Genomic DNA, 17,034 nt, shown 5'->3' on the forward strand with positions numbered 1-17,034 from the left:
TTCTCACTTAGGGACTGATTCTTCTTGTCTTATTCATAATAAACTGTGCCTTACTCCTTTTTAACTGTAAACATGATGAAAAGGACAAAAATCCATATTCACAGTCAACAATTACAGGAATTACATTGCACCCAAATAACCTTTATTTTTGTCCAATATCAGAGGGGTAGTTCTGTTAGTCTGGATCTGTCAAAAGCAACAAAGCACCATCTGACGAAGTGGGCATTTACCCATGAAAGCTCAACCTCCAATACGTCTGTTAGTCTATAAGGTGCCACAGGACTCTTTGTTGCTTTATTTTTGTACCATTCTTAGTGCAAGAGGCAAGAAAAGAGCCTGAATTAGGAATAGTTTTTAATGTTATCACATTTGGATGACCTTTGAACCTTCCTCTAACCTTGGTGAAGAAGGGACCTAATGAATCATAAACCCTGAACTTTCAGTGAGAATCCACTGGGCTGAGTCCTTTGTATGGCCACACTGTTAGCCCTGAGCTCCTGCTCACTATTGCAGGGTTTTTACTTGCTCCCAAAAATCCCAACAGATGGCAAATCCTGAATATTAAAAAAAAAAAATTAAAATAATTAATGCCATAATCTAAATCCAACTTCACTGAGGGTAGTGACGCTAGGTTGTATTATATTTTAACTTTAGCAAAGTAAGAACTGTAATCGGGCAAGTGCTCTAATACCCACTAGAGGGAGCTTTTTATCTGTTTAAAATCATCAAGAAAATTGTTTCTTAGAAACTGTGGCCACGTCTACACTACGGGATAATATCAAATTAGCTAAAATCGGTTTTATAAAACTGATATTATAAATTCGATTTCATGTGGCCACACTAGGCACAGTAATTCGGCGTTGTGCGTCCATGGTCTGAGGCTAACGTCGATTTCTGAAGCACAGCGCTGGCCGTTTTGGACAAACGTAAAAAACGGGAAGCCAGAGACTCAAATGGACGCTCATGGATGGAAAGAGGTACTGAGACTCCAGCTATCCCAACACAGTCCACAGCAGGTCTCTGAAAAGTAAATTGCATTCTTGGCTGAAGCTCCCAGTGTCTGGGAGGTTCAAACACAGTGTCTGTGTGTTCAAGAATAGCTCCTCGTTCTCCCCCCCCCCCACGTGAAAGGAAAAGGAGAAAGAAATCTGCTCTTGACTTCTTTCAATGTCCCCTATGTTACTGAATGCTGCTTGGTAGACGCGATGCTGCCAGCAGTGAAGAGCAGTATCACTCCTCTCCCCTCCCCGTGGTAGACTACAATATGACTGATATCCATTTCATCCATCCAGTCCGTGAGTGCCTCTTGGCTGGCCTCAGGTGAGGCTGGCTGGGGGCGCCTGGGTAAAAATGGGAATGACTCCAGTTACTCCCAGTAGATATACAGAACGCTGCGTACTGTCTTCAATCATAGCAACTGGGGGCTGAGCTTCATCAGCCCCCTCCCTTTCTGTGTAAAGAAAAGTTCTGTACTGCCTGGACTGTCATAGCCCCGCGAGGCTGCCTCCCCCTCATTTTTATCTCATAACAAGTCTCGGTTTCTATTTCCATGCATTCTTTCTATAACTTCATGACACAAATGTGTGGGGACACTGCCATGGTACCCGAAGGTTTGGGGGAGGAGGGAAGCAACGGGTGGGGTGGTTGCAGGGGCCCCCCTGGAATACTGACATGGAGCAGCCTGTCTCTCGATACACTGGCCTCTAATACACTTGCCCCTTATTCTAGGCCAGGACTGAACCTCTATTTTTTAGAAACCATTTAAGGGAGGGATATTGACTCAGTCCCAAGTGAGTCAAATCCCAATTTTTGCTTTTGCGTGCTGCCCCCGGCCGATTCACCGGAGGGCACTATGATAGCAGCGCGACAAGTACAGAGGCGGAGAGATAACCTCAATCTCATTGCCAGTTTTCATCGGCAGTAGACGGTACAGAACGACGGCCTAACCATCTCTGCTATCATTGCAAAGCAAGTAATGCTGGGCTTTATGTAGCGCTGGAGTATCAGCCTCTCTCTCCACGGCATCCAGTACACATACAGGTTGCCGGAAAAAAAAAAGGCTGAACGCGGACCCCATGGTTGCTGTGCTATGGGCGTTCTGCCAGGGCAATCCAGGGAAAAACGGCGCGAAAGATTTGTCAAGCTGATGTTTTCCCAGAGGAAGGACTGACTGAGGGACATTTACCCAGAACCACCCGCGACAATAATGATTCAACCCCAGAATTCCCAAGGGCGCAGGGGGAGGACGCAGGAACTATGGGATAAGCCTATCAGAAGAGCTACCACAATGCCAACTTCGTGTTCTGTAACGGAGCTCTGATACAACAGATTTGTCTCCCCATACAGCGATCAGATCTAGTATCTCCCGTACGGTCCATGCTGGAGCTCTTTTTGGATTTGAGACTGCATCGCCACCCGTGCTGATCAGAGCTCCACGCTGGGCAAACAGGAATGTAATTCAAAAGTTCGCGGGGCTTTTTCCTGTTTACCTGCCGCTGCATCCGAGTTCAGATTGCTGTCCAGAGCGGTCAGTGGTGCACTGTGGGATACCGCCCGGAGGCCAATAACGTCGATTTCCTGTCCACACTAACCGTAATCCGATATGTTAATATCGAATTTAGCGCTACTCCTCTCGTCGGGGTGGAGTACAGAGATCGATTTAAAGAGCCCTTTATATCGATATAAAGGGCGTTGTAGTGTGGATGGGTACAGTGTTAAATCGATTTAACGCTCTTTAAATCGATTTAAACGCGTAGTGTAGACCAGGCCTGTGATTAATAGGAAATCACAACACTGAAAAGGTGTTTAAAGATGTCTGAAAATTTATGTGATAAAACTGCAAATCACAGAGAACTTTGGTAACTATGGCTTGGAAATTAAACAAATTCCTAATGAAAATGAACATGCGTAATGCTTGGTAAGAATTGTGTAACTAGTTTGTAAAGGTTACAGTCTGGGCAATTAATGCCATGACTAGAAAGCAATACAGCATAGAATTGGCACTACTCAGCGAAAGGATTAAACACGTTTGCAATTACAGAAGAAAATATCCCACCCTTTTATTTGCTTTATTTTCTCTTTCCAAATAAACATCCTTTTACACTACATGACAACAAAAGAAGCATATACAAAGTGATCAGAATCCACACAATCTCAGTAAGATTGAGTCTTGATTCAGTATTTTAAAAACGCATCTTGGTATCCTATGCTGAAATGAGATAATTGAGCAATGATTTATTGGTTCCGGTAAGTGTTTTTAGCTTATGTTGATCCATTTGGAGTCTGACTTTTACTAAAGCAAAATAATAAAAAGCAGAAATGAATTCAAGACAAGTAGCTTATTCCAGTTTTATTCATTCTTAAAACAGATTTATAGTGCAGGGATCTATTTCAAACACAATATAGGCAAAATGGCTGTTATAAACTAGAAATACCTGAAGGGGAACTTGCTTTTATTTTACAGACGTGTGATAGGTTTATGTTTTGAACACATCAAATGTAACTTAATATCTTGCAATAGAAGAGATGAGCAGATGGATCTTTGAAATAAAACACCCAGTAAATTGCTTTGGGCTAATGCTAGGTTTTTAATTGGACTCGGAGAATACAGAAAAATGTTTATAGAATAGTACTTTTATTTGTAGCAATGAGACAGTCACCAGAGGTTTAGGTCAGAATTGTCAGGTTCAATGTGGAGAGAGAGGGAGGCAGCAGGGGAGATGGGGAGGGAGGGAGAGGGAGAGAGAGTGTGTGTGTTTATACAAGTAACCTGAAGTTCTTTAAGTCCCTTGCCAGCTTTGTGACCAATCCTCACTACATAATTACCTTGCTGTCAAAAGAGCTGTGTTTCTCCCTACATGTGCTTATTACCCCTTGTGGTAGGTCTCCTCTCTTTTCATTATCAAGTCCTATGCAGCATTCTCCTCCTGATCAAGTGTTGTGCTAACTCACCATCAAGTGAGTTATTGGGCAACCTCTTCAACAGCTCTGGAGCAACATGATCCAGCAAGCCCTACATTGGGATGAGTTGATCTCCTTGCTTTAAACTTAAAAACAAACAAAAAAACCAACCATGCAAGCACTCTGGAATTTATGCACCAGAATGCCTCCTAGTGTTGGAAAACCTCGGAGCAAGTAGATGGGTGGTGATTGTGGGAATGTAGGGAAGGATCTTGAATGCTCCAGAATTTCCTTTTACATTACCAAGCAACAAGATCAGTGGGAATACCCAGTTAGGAAGGATTACTGGCTCTCATTCCAGCTAAGCAGAATGCTATCTATGGGTATATCTACACTGCCAATGTTACAGCATGGCCAGGGCAGCGTTGTGACGTGGGCAGTGTAGTCATGCTTTATCGTCGGGGAAGAGCTCTCCCGGCAATTAAAATATAACCACCCCGAATGAGCGGTGGTAGCTTTATCGCCGGGAGTATGGCCATCTATACTGGTGCTTTTCAGTGCTAAAACTTTTGTCTCTCAGGGGGGTGTTTTTTCACACCCCTCAATCACTAAAGTTTTAGCGCTGAAAGTGACAATGTACAGACAGCCTATCTTTTCGCTGAAGATGAAAGTGAGGCATGAGGATGAACCCGCAGTGCATGGACCACACTCCGAAGAATACCTGCCACTGGAGGGAATAGACAGCTTTCATACTTCCTACTTTTAGAGATAGGGAGCAAGATTATCCACTTGCCCCCAGACCAAGTGCCACTGGAGGAAATAAATGACAAATAGGTTGGCTGTTTCCAGGGATGAGCAAATGTCTGAGCTGGTTCAGCCATCCCTAATTATGTGCAACATATTAATACCTTTTCCATCCCAAAATCATACTATTGCATTTCCAAACCCCTTTGTCAAAACAGGGTGTCTGCAAGATGATCCTCTTACACCAATATAAACGTTGCATACCTTGCACGAAAGGAGACACAGGAGCAGGAGAGGACTTGGCAGAGCTAGGAAGAACTGGCTTTGTTGGCTTGGTAGATCTGTTTACAGGAGCTTAAAACAAAAAAGGAGACAAAAACATACCAATGTCACATCTATGAAATGAGAACAAATACAAAGAAGGTCTGAGGGCTAGTCAAGAGACCTTGAGAAATTCATTTGTGGCAGAAGAAGAGCCTCTGACTCATGTGAATAACCTTATTCTCAGTGCTTCCACCTTGCCATAAATATCCAAGATTGTCAACCGTGTGAAAGTGCAGAGTTGCAAACTGTTTAATTGACTTTTCACTTTAGCACTGTAAGTTTAATTCCCAGCTAAGTAAACCCCGGGTGCAATTGAAGTAAAAAATGAAGCCCCACATCTCTTTGTTAAAAATCTGCCTGGACACCCCAGCATGTGGAGAATTTTAATGAAGCAGTACTCTTGGATGAGAAGAGGGGCATGGCAAACCAAGCCAAGATTCTCAGTTGTAGGGGTACAGGACTGTGAAAGGTTATGGAAAGAGAGGTAGGAGCCAAACATGGCAGTTGGAAAAGACAACCCTAACTTTTGCCTTGCAACTGTCCTAGCTACGAGACCCACACTGCCCTTCACTTGAGTGCAGTCTCTTTAGTACTTTCCCTTCTTCTTTATGAACTAGGGCTGTTGATTAATCACAGTTAATTAACACAATTAATTCAAAAAATTAATCATAATTTTAAAAATTAATCATGATTAATCACAGTTTTAATCACATTGTTAAGAGAATACCAATTGAAATTTATTAAATATTTTGGATGTTTTTCTAAATTTTCAAATATATCATTTTCAATTACAACACAGAATACGAAGTATGCAGTGATCACTTTATATTATTATTTTTTATTACAAATATTTGCACTGTAAAAATGATAAAAGAAATAATATTTTTCAATTCACCTCATACAAGTACTGTAGTGCAATCTCTTTATCATGAAAGTACAACTTACAAATGTAGATTTATTTTGTTGCAGAACTGCACTCAAACACAAAAAAATGTAAAACTTCAGCACCTACAAGTCCACTCAGTCGTACTTCTTGTTCAGCCAATTGCTAAGAGAAACAAGTTTGTTTACATTTATGGGAGATAATTCTGCCTGCTTCTTAATTAAAAGTGAGAACAGGCGTTCACATGGCATTTCTGTAGCCAGCATTGCAAGATACTTATGTGCCAGATATGCTAAACTTTCATATACCTCTTCATGCTTTGGCCAGTATTCCAAAGAACATGCTTCCATGCTGATGACATTCATTAAAAAATAATGCATTAATTATATTTGTGACTGAACTCCTCGAGGCAGAATTGTATGTCTCCTGCTCTGTTTTACCCGCCTTCTGCCATATATTTCATGTTATAGCAGGCTCTGAGCCTGCCCCGCAAAGGGTCAGGCACTGACCCGGAACTACAAAGGCGGGCCTCAGAGCTCAGTCAAGCCCCAGCAGCTGGAGTGAGCAGATGTCCCTCAGGGAGCTCGGGACTGGGAGACTCCTGCAACCCAGGGTAGCTGCCCAGAGTGGCCTGAGCTCCCCCGTGCCCACTACCTAGAGGAGCTACTGGAGCTCCCCTGTGTCCGCTACCTAGAGGAGCTACCGGATCTTCCCTATGCCCGCTACCCGGAGGAGCCGCCGGAGCTACCCTGGGCAGACTTTCCGGAGGAGTTGCCGGACCGACCACCCAGCCCTGGCTGGGACGAACCCATGCACCTGGACCCTGCGGAGGACGACCCCAGGATCCAGGTAAGCTCCGAGGGGGAGTCTGGAAGTAGCCCATCATCAGCATGGACGTGTCCTCTGGAATGGTGGTTAAAGCATGAAAGGACATATGAATTTTTAGCGCACAACGTAAGTATGTTGTGCCGCCAGCTACAACTGTGCCATGGGAATGCCTGTTCTCACTTTCAGGTGACATTGTAAGCAAACTTGGGCGGCAGTATCTCCTGCAAAGGTAAACAAACTTGTTTGTCTTAGCGACTGGCTGAACAAGTAGGACTGAGTGGACTTGTAGGTGCTAAAGTTTTACATTTTTTTGTTTTTGAGTGCAGTTAATTTTTGTACATAATTCTACATTTGTAAATTCAATGTTCATGATAGAGATTGTACTACAGTACTTGTAATGGGGGAATTGAAAAATACCATTTCTTCTGTTTCTTTTTTACAGTGTAAACATTTGTAATAAAAAATAAATATAAAGTGAGCATTGTACACTTTGTATTCTGTGTTATAACTGAAATCAATAGATTTGAAAATGTGGAAAACATCTAAAAATATTTAAATAAATGATATTCTATTATTGTTTAGTAGTTCGATTAATCACAATTAATTTTTTTAATAGCTTGACAGCCGTACTATGAACCCTAGCAACAGACATCCAGTGGCACTGTGTTTACCCTAGAGTAAAATTATCATGTGCTTAAAAGATTAAAACTCACGTTTTGTAGATTGTGAAGTACTGCCTTCCGTAGGTTCAATGTAGTTATCTTCATCATCTACAGGCACGATATAATCATCCTGAGAAAAATGAAGAGAAAAACTACAAGCTAAGAATGAATTATGTCAAATACACCACATGGCACAAGCCTGTTTTGGCAGGGATGGACAAGATGCACTAATGCCAGTGGTTGTTTCAGGCATCTAAATTCCCTCTGTGACTGGATAAGTCTGGGCTTTTCCATGGACTTTCCCCCTTCACCAAACAGCTCCAATTGTGGCACAGCTGATTGATCACTTACTGTCTTAGCACTCTGTAGCCCTGCCCTGGTGCTCAATATTTCCATTTCTTCCCCACCTGTCAGCAATCAGTCTCTGGTGAACGGAGAATGCTAAGTGGGCTGAATGGCTCCACAGATTTACGACTGGGTAAATGTCCACTAGAAACTACTGTGAGAGTATGCATTTATTTTTATGACCTATGTAATGATTTGAACCACAGCAGCCAGATGTGAAAGGCTAGCATATTAAACAAGTGCAGCATATAGTTCATCATACTTATGGGCCATAATTCATCTGTACTGTAAAGACTTATGTATCTGTGAATATTACCTCATCCTCATTGAACTCTTCGGTCTTGGGTGGCACTTTTGGTTTCAGAGCGACAGACGATGATGGCAGAGATGGTTTAGATGGTTTCTTGGATTTAATTAAAGACTGACTTGGCCTGCTCGGCAGTGGCTCCTGCTGGGTTGTGCGATTGTCTTTGAATGAGGGGGGAAATGAGAAGTTTAGTATATAATTACTCACTAACTGCAAAGAGTTGTTTTAATATCTATGCAAACTGAGCATCTTTACTCTGCCTGTAGCATAAGTCATATAGAATGTTCTGTGACTGGAAGTGATGAGAATCTATTATGTTCTATAGTCCTTAAGTACTGTAGCATATAAGTTCCCATGCAGTAAGGTTGGTGAGACTGAAATAGGTGATATGGCCAGCTTCTCTGGGGTACTACCAAAATACTTACAAGGTATCGGTAATACAATTCCTCATTATTTGAAGTGTGCAAATAATGTGTTTATTACCTATCCAGCCACTTGTTTGGCACTATAGTAGTTAAGTGCCTTATATATATCCAGTACCCGAGCCTCATATAATGAAACTGAAAGAGATGGGGGAAGAGGTGTGCAATGGTTATGTTGATATTCCTTTTCCCAATGTCCCAAATCTTGGTCCATCTGAAGTCAATATAAAAACTTCCATTGACTTCAATGGGAACAGTATGCGGCTCAGAATATAAAGTTGAAGGGAAGAGAAGGGTCTGTTTGTTGGAGCGATATAAGCAGAGTCATCTCCTTCCAGTCCTGTTTTTAAGGCTACCTGCTTCCTACTCCCAATTGTTAAGGGCAGTTTAGGCTTATATCTTTGGGACTGTTATGCAGAGGCGATGACTCTGTGGGTGCTCTGGCTGGAACACTCATGGGGAAAAATTACTGGGTGCTCTGCATCCACTGGCAGCCAAGCCTCCCTCCTTCCCTGCCCGCCCCTCCTTCCCCTAAGCGTGCCTTGTCCCCCCTCCTCCACCTATCTCCCAGAGCTTCATGCCTGGCTGCTGCTGCCAAACAGATGTTTGGCAGCGTTAGCATGCTCCAGGAGGTCGGGGGAGGAGTGTGACTGTGGCACATTCAGGGGAGAAGGCGGGGCTGGGGCGGGGATTTGGGGAAAGAGTTGGAATAGGGGCAGGGAGGGGGCAGAGTTGGAGTGGGGACTTTGAGTTGGAATGAGGGCAGGGCCTCATGGAAGGAGTGGAGTGGGGGTGGGGCCGGGGCACAGGGGAAGGTCGAGCACCTATGGGAAAGAGGGGAAGTTGGCGCCTATGCTGTTATGGCCCCTGTTTTGCACTTGCTTGGCTAACAAGTTAGGGTATAAACAAGATAGAAAAAAGTGGTCCTTTAATGTTTTGCCCTTCCTGCTTGACCTTAAATCAGCTAGGGAAGAACCAATCCCCAGATTAGGCTAACTGGGTGATTTCTGGGGTTTGCTCAGTGAAATTTCTCCCCAATGTTCCCATGCATATTGTTTTATTATTTGGTTTATAACTGCTCATCACAAAGCCTGTAGGCCTACAAAATATACTAACAAAAACTTGGGAGACAGCGGCAATGCTGAGGGGGTGTCTCACCTGCCAGCAAATCCATGAATCTTTCCAGAAAGTAGGCACCCTGATACTTGGGGTCGGGAACAAACAGCCCCTCCTCCTTTTGAGGCTAACTCCTGAGAAAAGGACGGGCTTCACACCACATTGACAACATCTGAAATTCTTTTCTTTTTTTTTCAATTTGTTAATGGTGCCACTGGTATAAATAGCTGAGGGGCTGACAGGCTTGCGTAGCCAAAGATTTCATAGGTACCTGCGTATTCTCCCCTTGAAAATGAAAATGATGATGGAATCTTCTTTTTCTCTTGCTCAGTTGGAGGGGGCTCATAACTATCATCACAGTTCTCTTCACTCGGAACCACATACATCTCTGAATCAGAGTGGGCATCTGGATTTTCATAATCGCTGTCCTAGAAACACACAGCTTCCCATTTCTTACTTTGTAAAACATTTGTAGATTCATTCGTGGAAGTAATACTCAAACATCTCACCAGTTGCATTATTTGCTAACCTACAAAAACACTTGCTTGTCATATGACAGTTATGAACATGGTCAGCTTCATTAGTGTTACTCTATTTCAGCATAAAACATATTTAAAATATTTTTGCTCTGGAGAAAAAGGATTTAACAAAGTGCTAACACCCTGATTTTCAGTACCCCTATGCCTTCGTCTCATCACCACTGAAAACCACCGACCTCTCACTTCCTATTTCTGCCTTCTCCCTCCCATCGCCACAGGCCCTCCGCTAAGCTGGGACTTCATTCCCACACATCTGTGAGTCAACAACCTTATGCTTCTCCACCAACCCACTACCCTGGGAACCAGTTCCTTCCTAGTCTCAACTTCAGCTGCTGATGTGACCTCTATCTCCCCTTTCTGGTTTCTGGTCTTCAGGGAGAGGTCAGGAACTAGCACCAGGAGGAAACAGCTGGCTTTAGGGAAGCAAGTTGTAGAATAAAGCGGGTTCTTCGCCCTGTGGCAGGATGGGTCATGATTTGCTTCACTCTAAAGTGCTGAGGAGACCTTACCATCCCCAACGCTACCTGATGGGGCTTTGCCACTAAAGCCCAAGAAGATAGCCATTCACCAGTTGGCATCTACCTGGGAATTAGCTAGTTTTCTATGAGCTAATGAATAATCTTCACACGCTTTATGCAAAGAAAATCTGGGAATCTCAAACATAAAACAATTAGAGATTGTCCAGAGCTACAAAGTTTGGATCTGAATTTTCCTCAAATTTATGCAAATTTAGGGGTGTTCAGACCTGGGATTCTATAGCAGGTCCACCTCAAGTAGCCTGGAATAAAGGAAAATGGATAAACATTAAATATATTTGAAATGTCAGAAAATGGAGACCAAATCTTATAACAGAGGACAGTGAATTTATATAGATTGTATGGGCTCTGGGGGCAGGAACTGTAGGTGAAATCCTGGACTTATTGAAATCAATGGGACTTTTGCCATTGTCTTCAATGGGGCAAAATTTCACCCTGTGTTTTTTCTAGTGTTTGGAAAATGCCCAACACGTTGTGGGTGCTACCACTGTCTAAATAAGTGATGTCAAAAAATAAATCACTAACCACAAATTTGACAACACTGAGAAGTAAGTGAAATCTAAAAGTATCTGTAAATCTTCTAAACAAGAATAGTCCAGTGTTTTTTCAAAAGTGGCCACTAATTTTGGGTGCCCCGTTTTTTGGGTGCTCAAGTTGAGATACCATAACCCTAAATTTCCAAGATGCTGATCATCTACAGCTACCATTAACAATGCTTCTGAATGTTGGGCTAAGGTATTTATAAGCTGGGTACCCAAAAATCGAGGGAGCCTAAATCAGTGGCTACTTTAGAAAATTTTCAACCTCATGAATATAGTAGGATTTTAATAGTGGAAATGTAGATTTGACTGAAAGTATCTGATTCAGATCTAAACTTTCATTATTATCTCATGTGTGATCCTAATTGAAAGAGTAACTGTTTTATGACCCCAGGAAAATATACTTACAAAATCATCAGACCATTGTTCATCTTCATCCTCTGCATGTTCTAAACCAAACATTTGAGTTATTTAAGGGAATGGAATAGTGATCACATTCATCTTAGCCACTAATTGAATGGCTCTATTGCATTCCAGTCTCTCTCTCTCTCTCTCTTTCTCTCTCACACACACACAATTCCTGAAAGTTTGTGCCAAACACACTTCGTTTTGGCTGAATAGTGTTAGTAATTAGAATTCTGCTTCTTTTGCTTATTTGATTTTAGAAATTAATTGGGAGTGCTCATGAAAGAGTCCCAGGCTGATGTGCTGGACAACACAGTCCTCTACTTATCCCCAGTCTGAATAGTAGCAATGCAAGCTTCCCCATACTGCCATGTCCATGAATCCCCTTTTTAAAGGAAATGAAGAGAGAGGAAGAGCTCATTCAGCCCTCTTGACAATTCAGATCTTGGCCTCTCTGGTGATGTTCCAAATTGGGTGCCAATTAACTATGATAGTTTTAGGGATGTGGAAGCCTGTCCACTTAGAACTGGCTATAAAAATCATTGAACAATTATTAGATTGACCACTCCCAGTCACTCCCCACCTAGTCTGCTGCTGTTTTACTTTTTGTCCTTAACAAAACCATTCTTAACACTTCAAAACAAAGGTAAAACAATGAAGGTGTAAAATAAGCATATATAGCTCCACTCACACTTGAAGATAATGTTTGATGCCATCATTATATTAGCACCATCAGATTCCATTTTTGTGGGAAAGGAAACCTATTTGCCCATATTTCTTTCTTTACTTTCACTTCACAAGCCCTGAACTGGGCTGGCACTCCATTCAGCATGGCTGGATATGGAGCCTTCTCCCCGTTGAGAATGGCCGGATCCCATAGAATAGGTGAAAGCTGCTTCTGAGAGTCAGGTAGCAGGAGCACTTAAAAATATGGAGATGTACCTATCTCGTAGAGCTGGAAGGAACCCTGGAAAGTCATCAAGTCCAGTCCCCACCTTCACTAGCAGGACCAAATACTGATTTTTGCCTCAGATCCCCCCCTCAAGAATTGAACTCACAACCCTGGGTTTAAGCAGGCCAATGCTCAAACCACTGAGCTGGCTATCAACTACTCTTTAGTCTTTGTTCTTCCCATTGGGAAAGCTCTCCACAGTTTGCTGTCCATCGTTTTACCAGAGAAAATTGCACTATAAGTTATTGGTCATGGTTCAGGATTCACCTCACCTAAAAGATAAATGTGAGCAAATATGCAGTTGTAACACTCTTAGAAAAAATATACAGTTTAAAGTTCCATTAAGCCATCCTTACCTGAAGCATAATCCCTTTGTGGTACACTTGGTGGGGGTTTATTTTTTAGCCTGTAAACAATAATTTTTACATTTATGATCCAATAAGTAATAGCTGCAGGAAGGCAACACATAAAAAAAGCTGATGACAAAAGATATCTGCAACTGAAGACACAGGTCATTGTCACAGATATTCAGCCAATTGCTGCAGGCAAATGCTTTGAAAAGAGAGTATTTTTTGGAAACAGCCAAGAATATAGAATGCAATCCGAGTTTTTTGTTAAGAACTTTTTTTTTTTTAAAGAAACACATATACAGAGGAGCAGAAGCTACAGGCAGCATTATACATTATAGATATGTGCACATCTGTTTAAAGAAGTAAAGCTGACTGAGGCTCATAAAAATCCTAGTAAGAGGTTTATATGTGAAGTGATAAAAGAGTACAGGGCTCTCTGGTTCTAATTTACAACTTTAGATTTGCATACACTTTAAATTCCAATTGAGGCTTAAAAGTTTTCCCAGGCTGTCTCTCAGCCAGATTCTGATCTCACTTACAATGATTTTGTACATGTATAGCTCCTGCAGTCAATGGAGTTACTGATTTACATTGGTATCAGATCAGATCTGGGCTCTCAATCTTTGCACTTGTCACATGTATGAGGTACTGCATGTTTGGTACAATAATGGAAGTACTAACAAAGAAAGTCTCACACCAATTATTTTTCATAAGGGAATACAATTTGAATAGCTTTGATTCTGTAGTATTGAGTGAACTAAAGGATTATTTATAGAAAGACTGAAAATTCTTCATAGGCTTCTCTTCATTTGCAACTGTGCTATGCTTACCTAGAATTTAAAATCATGCAGGCTCCTGTTTGTTTAATTATAAGCCCTGGGAGAGCACCCCAGGAGCTTAGTGTAGCAATCTATTTATTATTCCATTAATGATCTGATAGTACCTCATAAGAAGAGACACATTTCTGTGAAGTTATTTAAGTCGGATCCAATGGTGCATCTGGGCTATTACATGCTTGAGCAGAAGTATCTGAAGCTAGTATTGTTTTGCTTTTTGTATTAATATAAAGCATTAATACTATTTGCATTAAAATGCCCTTTTATACTCATTCTTAATATATAATCCAACAATTTTTCTTAGCACTGATGAAACCACACCCTGGGTTTGAGCCAATGCCCAAGTCAATGGAGAGACTCCCATTGACTCCAATGGGCTTTCAGTCAGGTCCCAAAAGAAGTGCTTCTTGGGATGTTATGTTTGTTTGCAGAGCTGAGTGTATAATTCACCAGGAATAATGTCCACAATGACTGTAACTTTTTCTTGTGCTCTTGAAGGTTTCTGAGCCATTGTGTTTTCCTTCAATTTTTTCTCTTATTTTTGTTTTTCTTAACAGTTTGCTGCAATAATTTGATACTCAATATTCAAGACTTGGGCATGCTGCTTACTTGTGACTGTTCAGCTAAGACCCACAGCTAAATGTTGTTTCTGTTCCCTGATGGGGTGAGTGCATCTGACTGAATACCCAGATGTGCAAATGTTAAGATTTGGTTTCTTGCAAATGATTTCTTCCACAGTTTGTGCTAGTGAAACTCTACTGCTCATATAGTTGTAAAAAGTGAACATACATGTATGCATGGTGCAGACATGGCCAAAATACATTCATTACCAAGCTCAAGAAAATATCTATGGACAGGGCCGGCGCTTCCATTTAGGTGGCCTAGGCAATCGCCTAGGGCACCAAGATTATTGGGGGGCGGCATTTTGATGGGGGAGGGGGAGCGGCAGGCGGCTCCGGTGGATCTGTCGCAGTTGTGTCTGCGGAGGATCCCCTGGTCCCGTGGCTCCAGTGGAGCTGCCGCAGACATTCCTGTGGACGGTCCACTGCTCCCGCAGCTCCAGTGGACCTCCCGCAGGCACGGCTGCGGCAGCTCCACCGGAGCCGCAGGACCAGCGCGCGGGGCGGCGAAATGGCCGTGCGCCTAGGGCGCTAAAAACACTAGCGCCGGTCCTGTCTATGGAACATTTTTCACAGAGTTTGCCCAGCTCTCTTGATAAGTGGTGTCAGAAAAAAGTATAGGTAGTTCTTCCTTGCTGAATGGTTACTAGTGCCTGACAACATGAGTATATGCAGGCAGTATGTTATTAAGCATTCTTAACAGCATTATTCCCGTATCTCATCCAGGTTAGCACAGGCATGTTAAAAAGAAGAAACCAGGGCCACTGCCAGGGGAAATGGCTGATGCTTTGTCTCAGGTCTAGGTTTCATGGAGAGGGTGGCCTCAGATTCAGCAGGCTGCTCCATGCTGGATTTGGGCTGAGGTGCACAAGGACATGAGAGACAAAGGAAAAGAGTGGAGAGGAAGCCAATAGGGACCCTTCTGAGGGAGAGGGATGCGTGGCCTGGCCCATACCGTAGGTGTTCGGACAATAAATTGGGAAGGCTTGCTTCAGTATTTTGACTGACACTGTAAATCCTGGCTGTGGCCCTGGCAGAATATGTAAATATGTTATAACAAAAGAATGTGAAGCACAGAAGAGCTCTATATCTGAGCCATCTATCATGCCTTGTGTGGTTCTGAAATAGCATACCGATCCCAAGTATTTTTCCCAGTTTTGCAAATTAAGGCCACTTGTTCATTTTGGAACCTAAATAGCAATAGAAAAGAAATTATGTTTCTGTCACAGAAATGAAACAATTTATGGCCACATCTGTATTTGTTAGTCTCTTCAAATATGTTAGTTATTCTAAAATTCAAACACAAACCCACAGAAAAGTAACTGCACCATATTAATATTATTTAGTGAGTGTCAACACTGTGGAATCCTGGTCCCATTGACGTCAGTGGGAATTTTGCCATTGACTGGAATGGGGTCATGATTTCACCCACTATTTTTGCAATATGCAAACATAAATGACATGATCCCCATTCCTGGGAGCTTACTGTCTAGTTACAGTACATTTATAATACTTGTATATTTGTACATTTATAATACTTTTATTCTTTAGGGCTTCTTTTTGTAAGCAATGTGAATGGGCATGATCCTGCTCCTGTTGAAGTTAATAGCAAAACTCCAAATGACTTCAGTAGAAAAGGATCAAGTCCTGTTGTTCAAGGAAGAGATTATAGTTGTTCTTTAGCATATCTTTTATCTGCAAAATAGGCAATTACATCAGAAGTGATTCCAAAAAAAATCACAGTGGTAAACAATTTCACCCACTTTGAAGGTGCCCTAAATATACTCTGTTCCGTATTTAAGTTACATTTGACAGAGTTGTGAATTAATCCTTCTGGAAAAGGCCTATAGACCTGAATAGGGATTTACAGAAATTACTCAACTCTGAAATATACAGACTGAAATCCTGACCTCCTCAATGGCAAAGCTCCCATTCACTTCAGTGGGGCCAGGCTTTCACCCAGAAGTTTCTTAGAGAATGATTTTTTCTTTTGTAGAGGTTTGTGAAACATCCTACAGAATTCCATAGGTGAGATGTAATTTTCAATTCTATAAGACTCATCCAAAAGAAAAATAAATCCGAACAGGTTTTTGAGAATGTTTACAGCTGTTTAAAAAATAACGTATCGCATCTTTCTGCATCATTAGTTTCACTAAATAATCAGCTGGTATTTGAGGCATTTCATTTAATATGAGACCAGCACTGCTTTAGCAGCTTTGCACACCATACACTAGATAGCAGCTAGCAGGCAGTTAAGTGAATGGATGACTTCAATTTTAAAAAGTACCATGGTCTGAATCTTCCTCTCTGCAATGTGCTGAGCACTCTGAGGCTGATGCAGCAAAGACCTTTGGCATGTCCTGAACTTTAAGCATAGGAATACTCCCACTGAAATCAGAGCTACTACTCAGTTACTTGACGTTGAAGGGTGCTTTGCGGACAGGGTGTAAGTGTAAGTGCTTTGCAGACAGAGTGTTTAATGAACTGCAGGACTGAACCCTGAGCCTTGTCCTGACACTGTGTTCCGAGAATACTTGTTTTTAGAGAGTCCACCACTTGTGCTAGAGACTGGCACTTGCTCCTCTATACCCTGCATTTCAGTCCACCTCTCCCAGCTTTTAAGAAACAGCTGAAAAAAATTTGTTTTCAAAAATGTTCTTTAATTTTACTATTGTTGGCCCTTTCATACAGGATGTGTCCTTTTCTTCTGGTCCATTATTGCTTAC

The 17,034-nt window shown here is 42.0% G+C and overlaps 1 protein-coding gene across 2 annotated transcripts in view; it reads right to left on the reverse strand.

Annotated features, from left to right (window-relative positions):
• The window catches only part of BLNK (B cell linker), a 162,962-nt gene that overhangs the window by 22,876 nt on the left and 123,052 nt on the right, over positions 1-17,034 (reverse strand). For both annotated transcript variants that reach the window (XM_032770260.2, XM_032770258.2), the window contains 7 exons: positions 15,442-15,498; positions 12,859-12,908; positions 11,554-11,594; positions 9,803-9,959; positions 8,003-8,154; positions 7,393-7,471; positions 4,909-4,998 (listed from right to left, as the gene is read on the reverse strand). In XM_032770260.2, coding sequence (XP_032626151.1) covers positions 4,909-4,998; positions 7,393-7,471; positions 8,003-8,154; positions 9,803-9,959; positions 11,554-11,594; positions 12,859-12,908; positions 15,442-15,498 — 626 coding nt within the window. The remainder of the gene's footprint in view (positions 1-4,908; positions 4,999-7,392; positions 7,472-8,002; positions 8,155-9,802; positions 9,960-11,553; positions 11,595-12,858; positions 12,909-15,441; positions 15,499-17,034) is intronic.

This window comes from Chelonoidis abingdonii, chromosome 15 (genome assembly GCF_003597395.2).
Source record: "Chelonoidis abingdonii isolate Lonesome George chromosome 15, CheloAbing_2.0, whole genome shotgun sequence".
NCBI classification, from domain to species: Eukaryota; Metazoa; Chordata; order Testudines; family Testudinidae; genus Chelonoidis; species Chelonoidis abingdonii.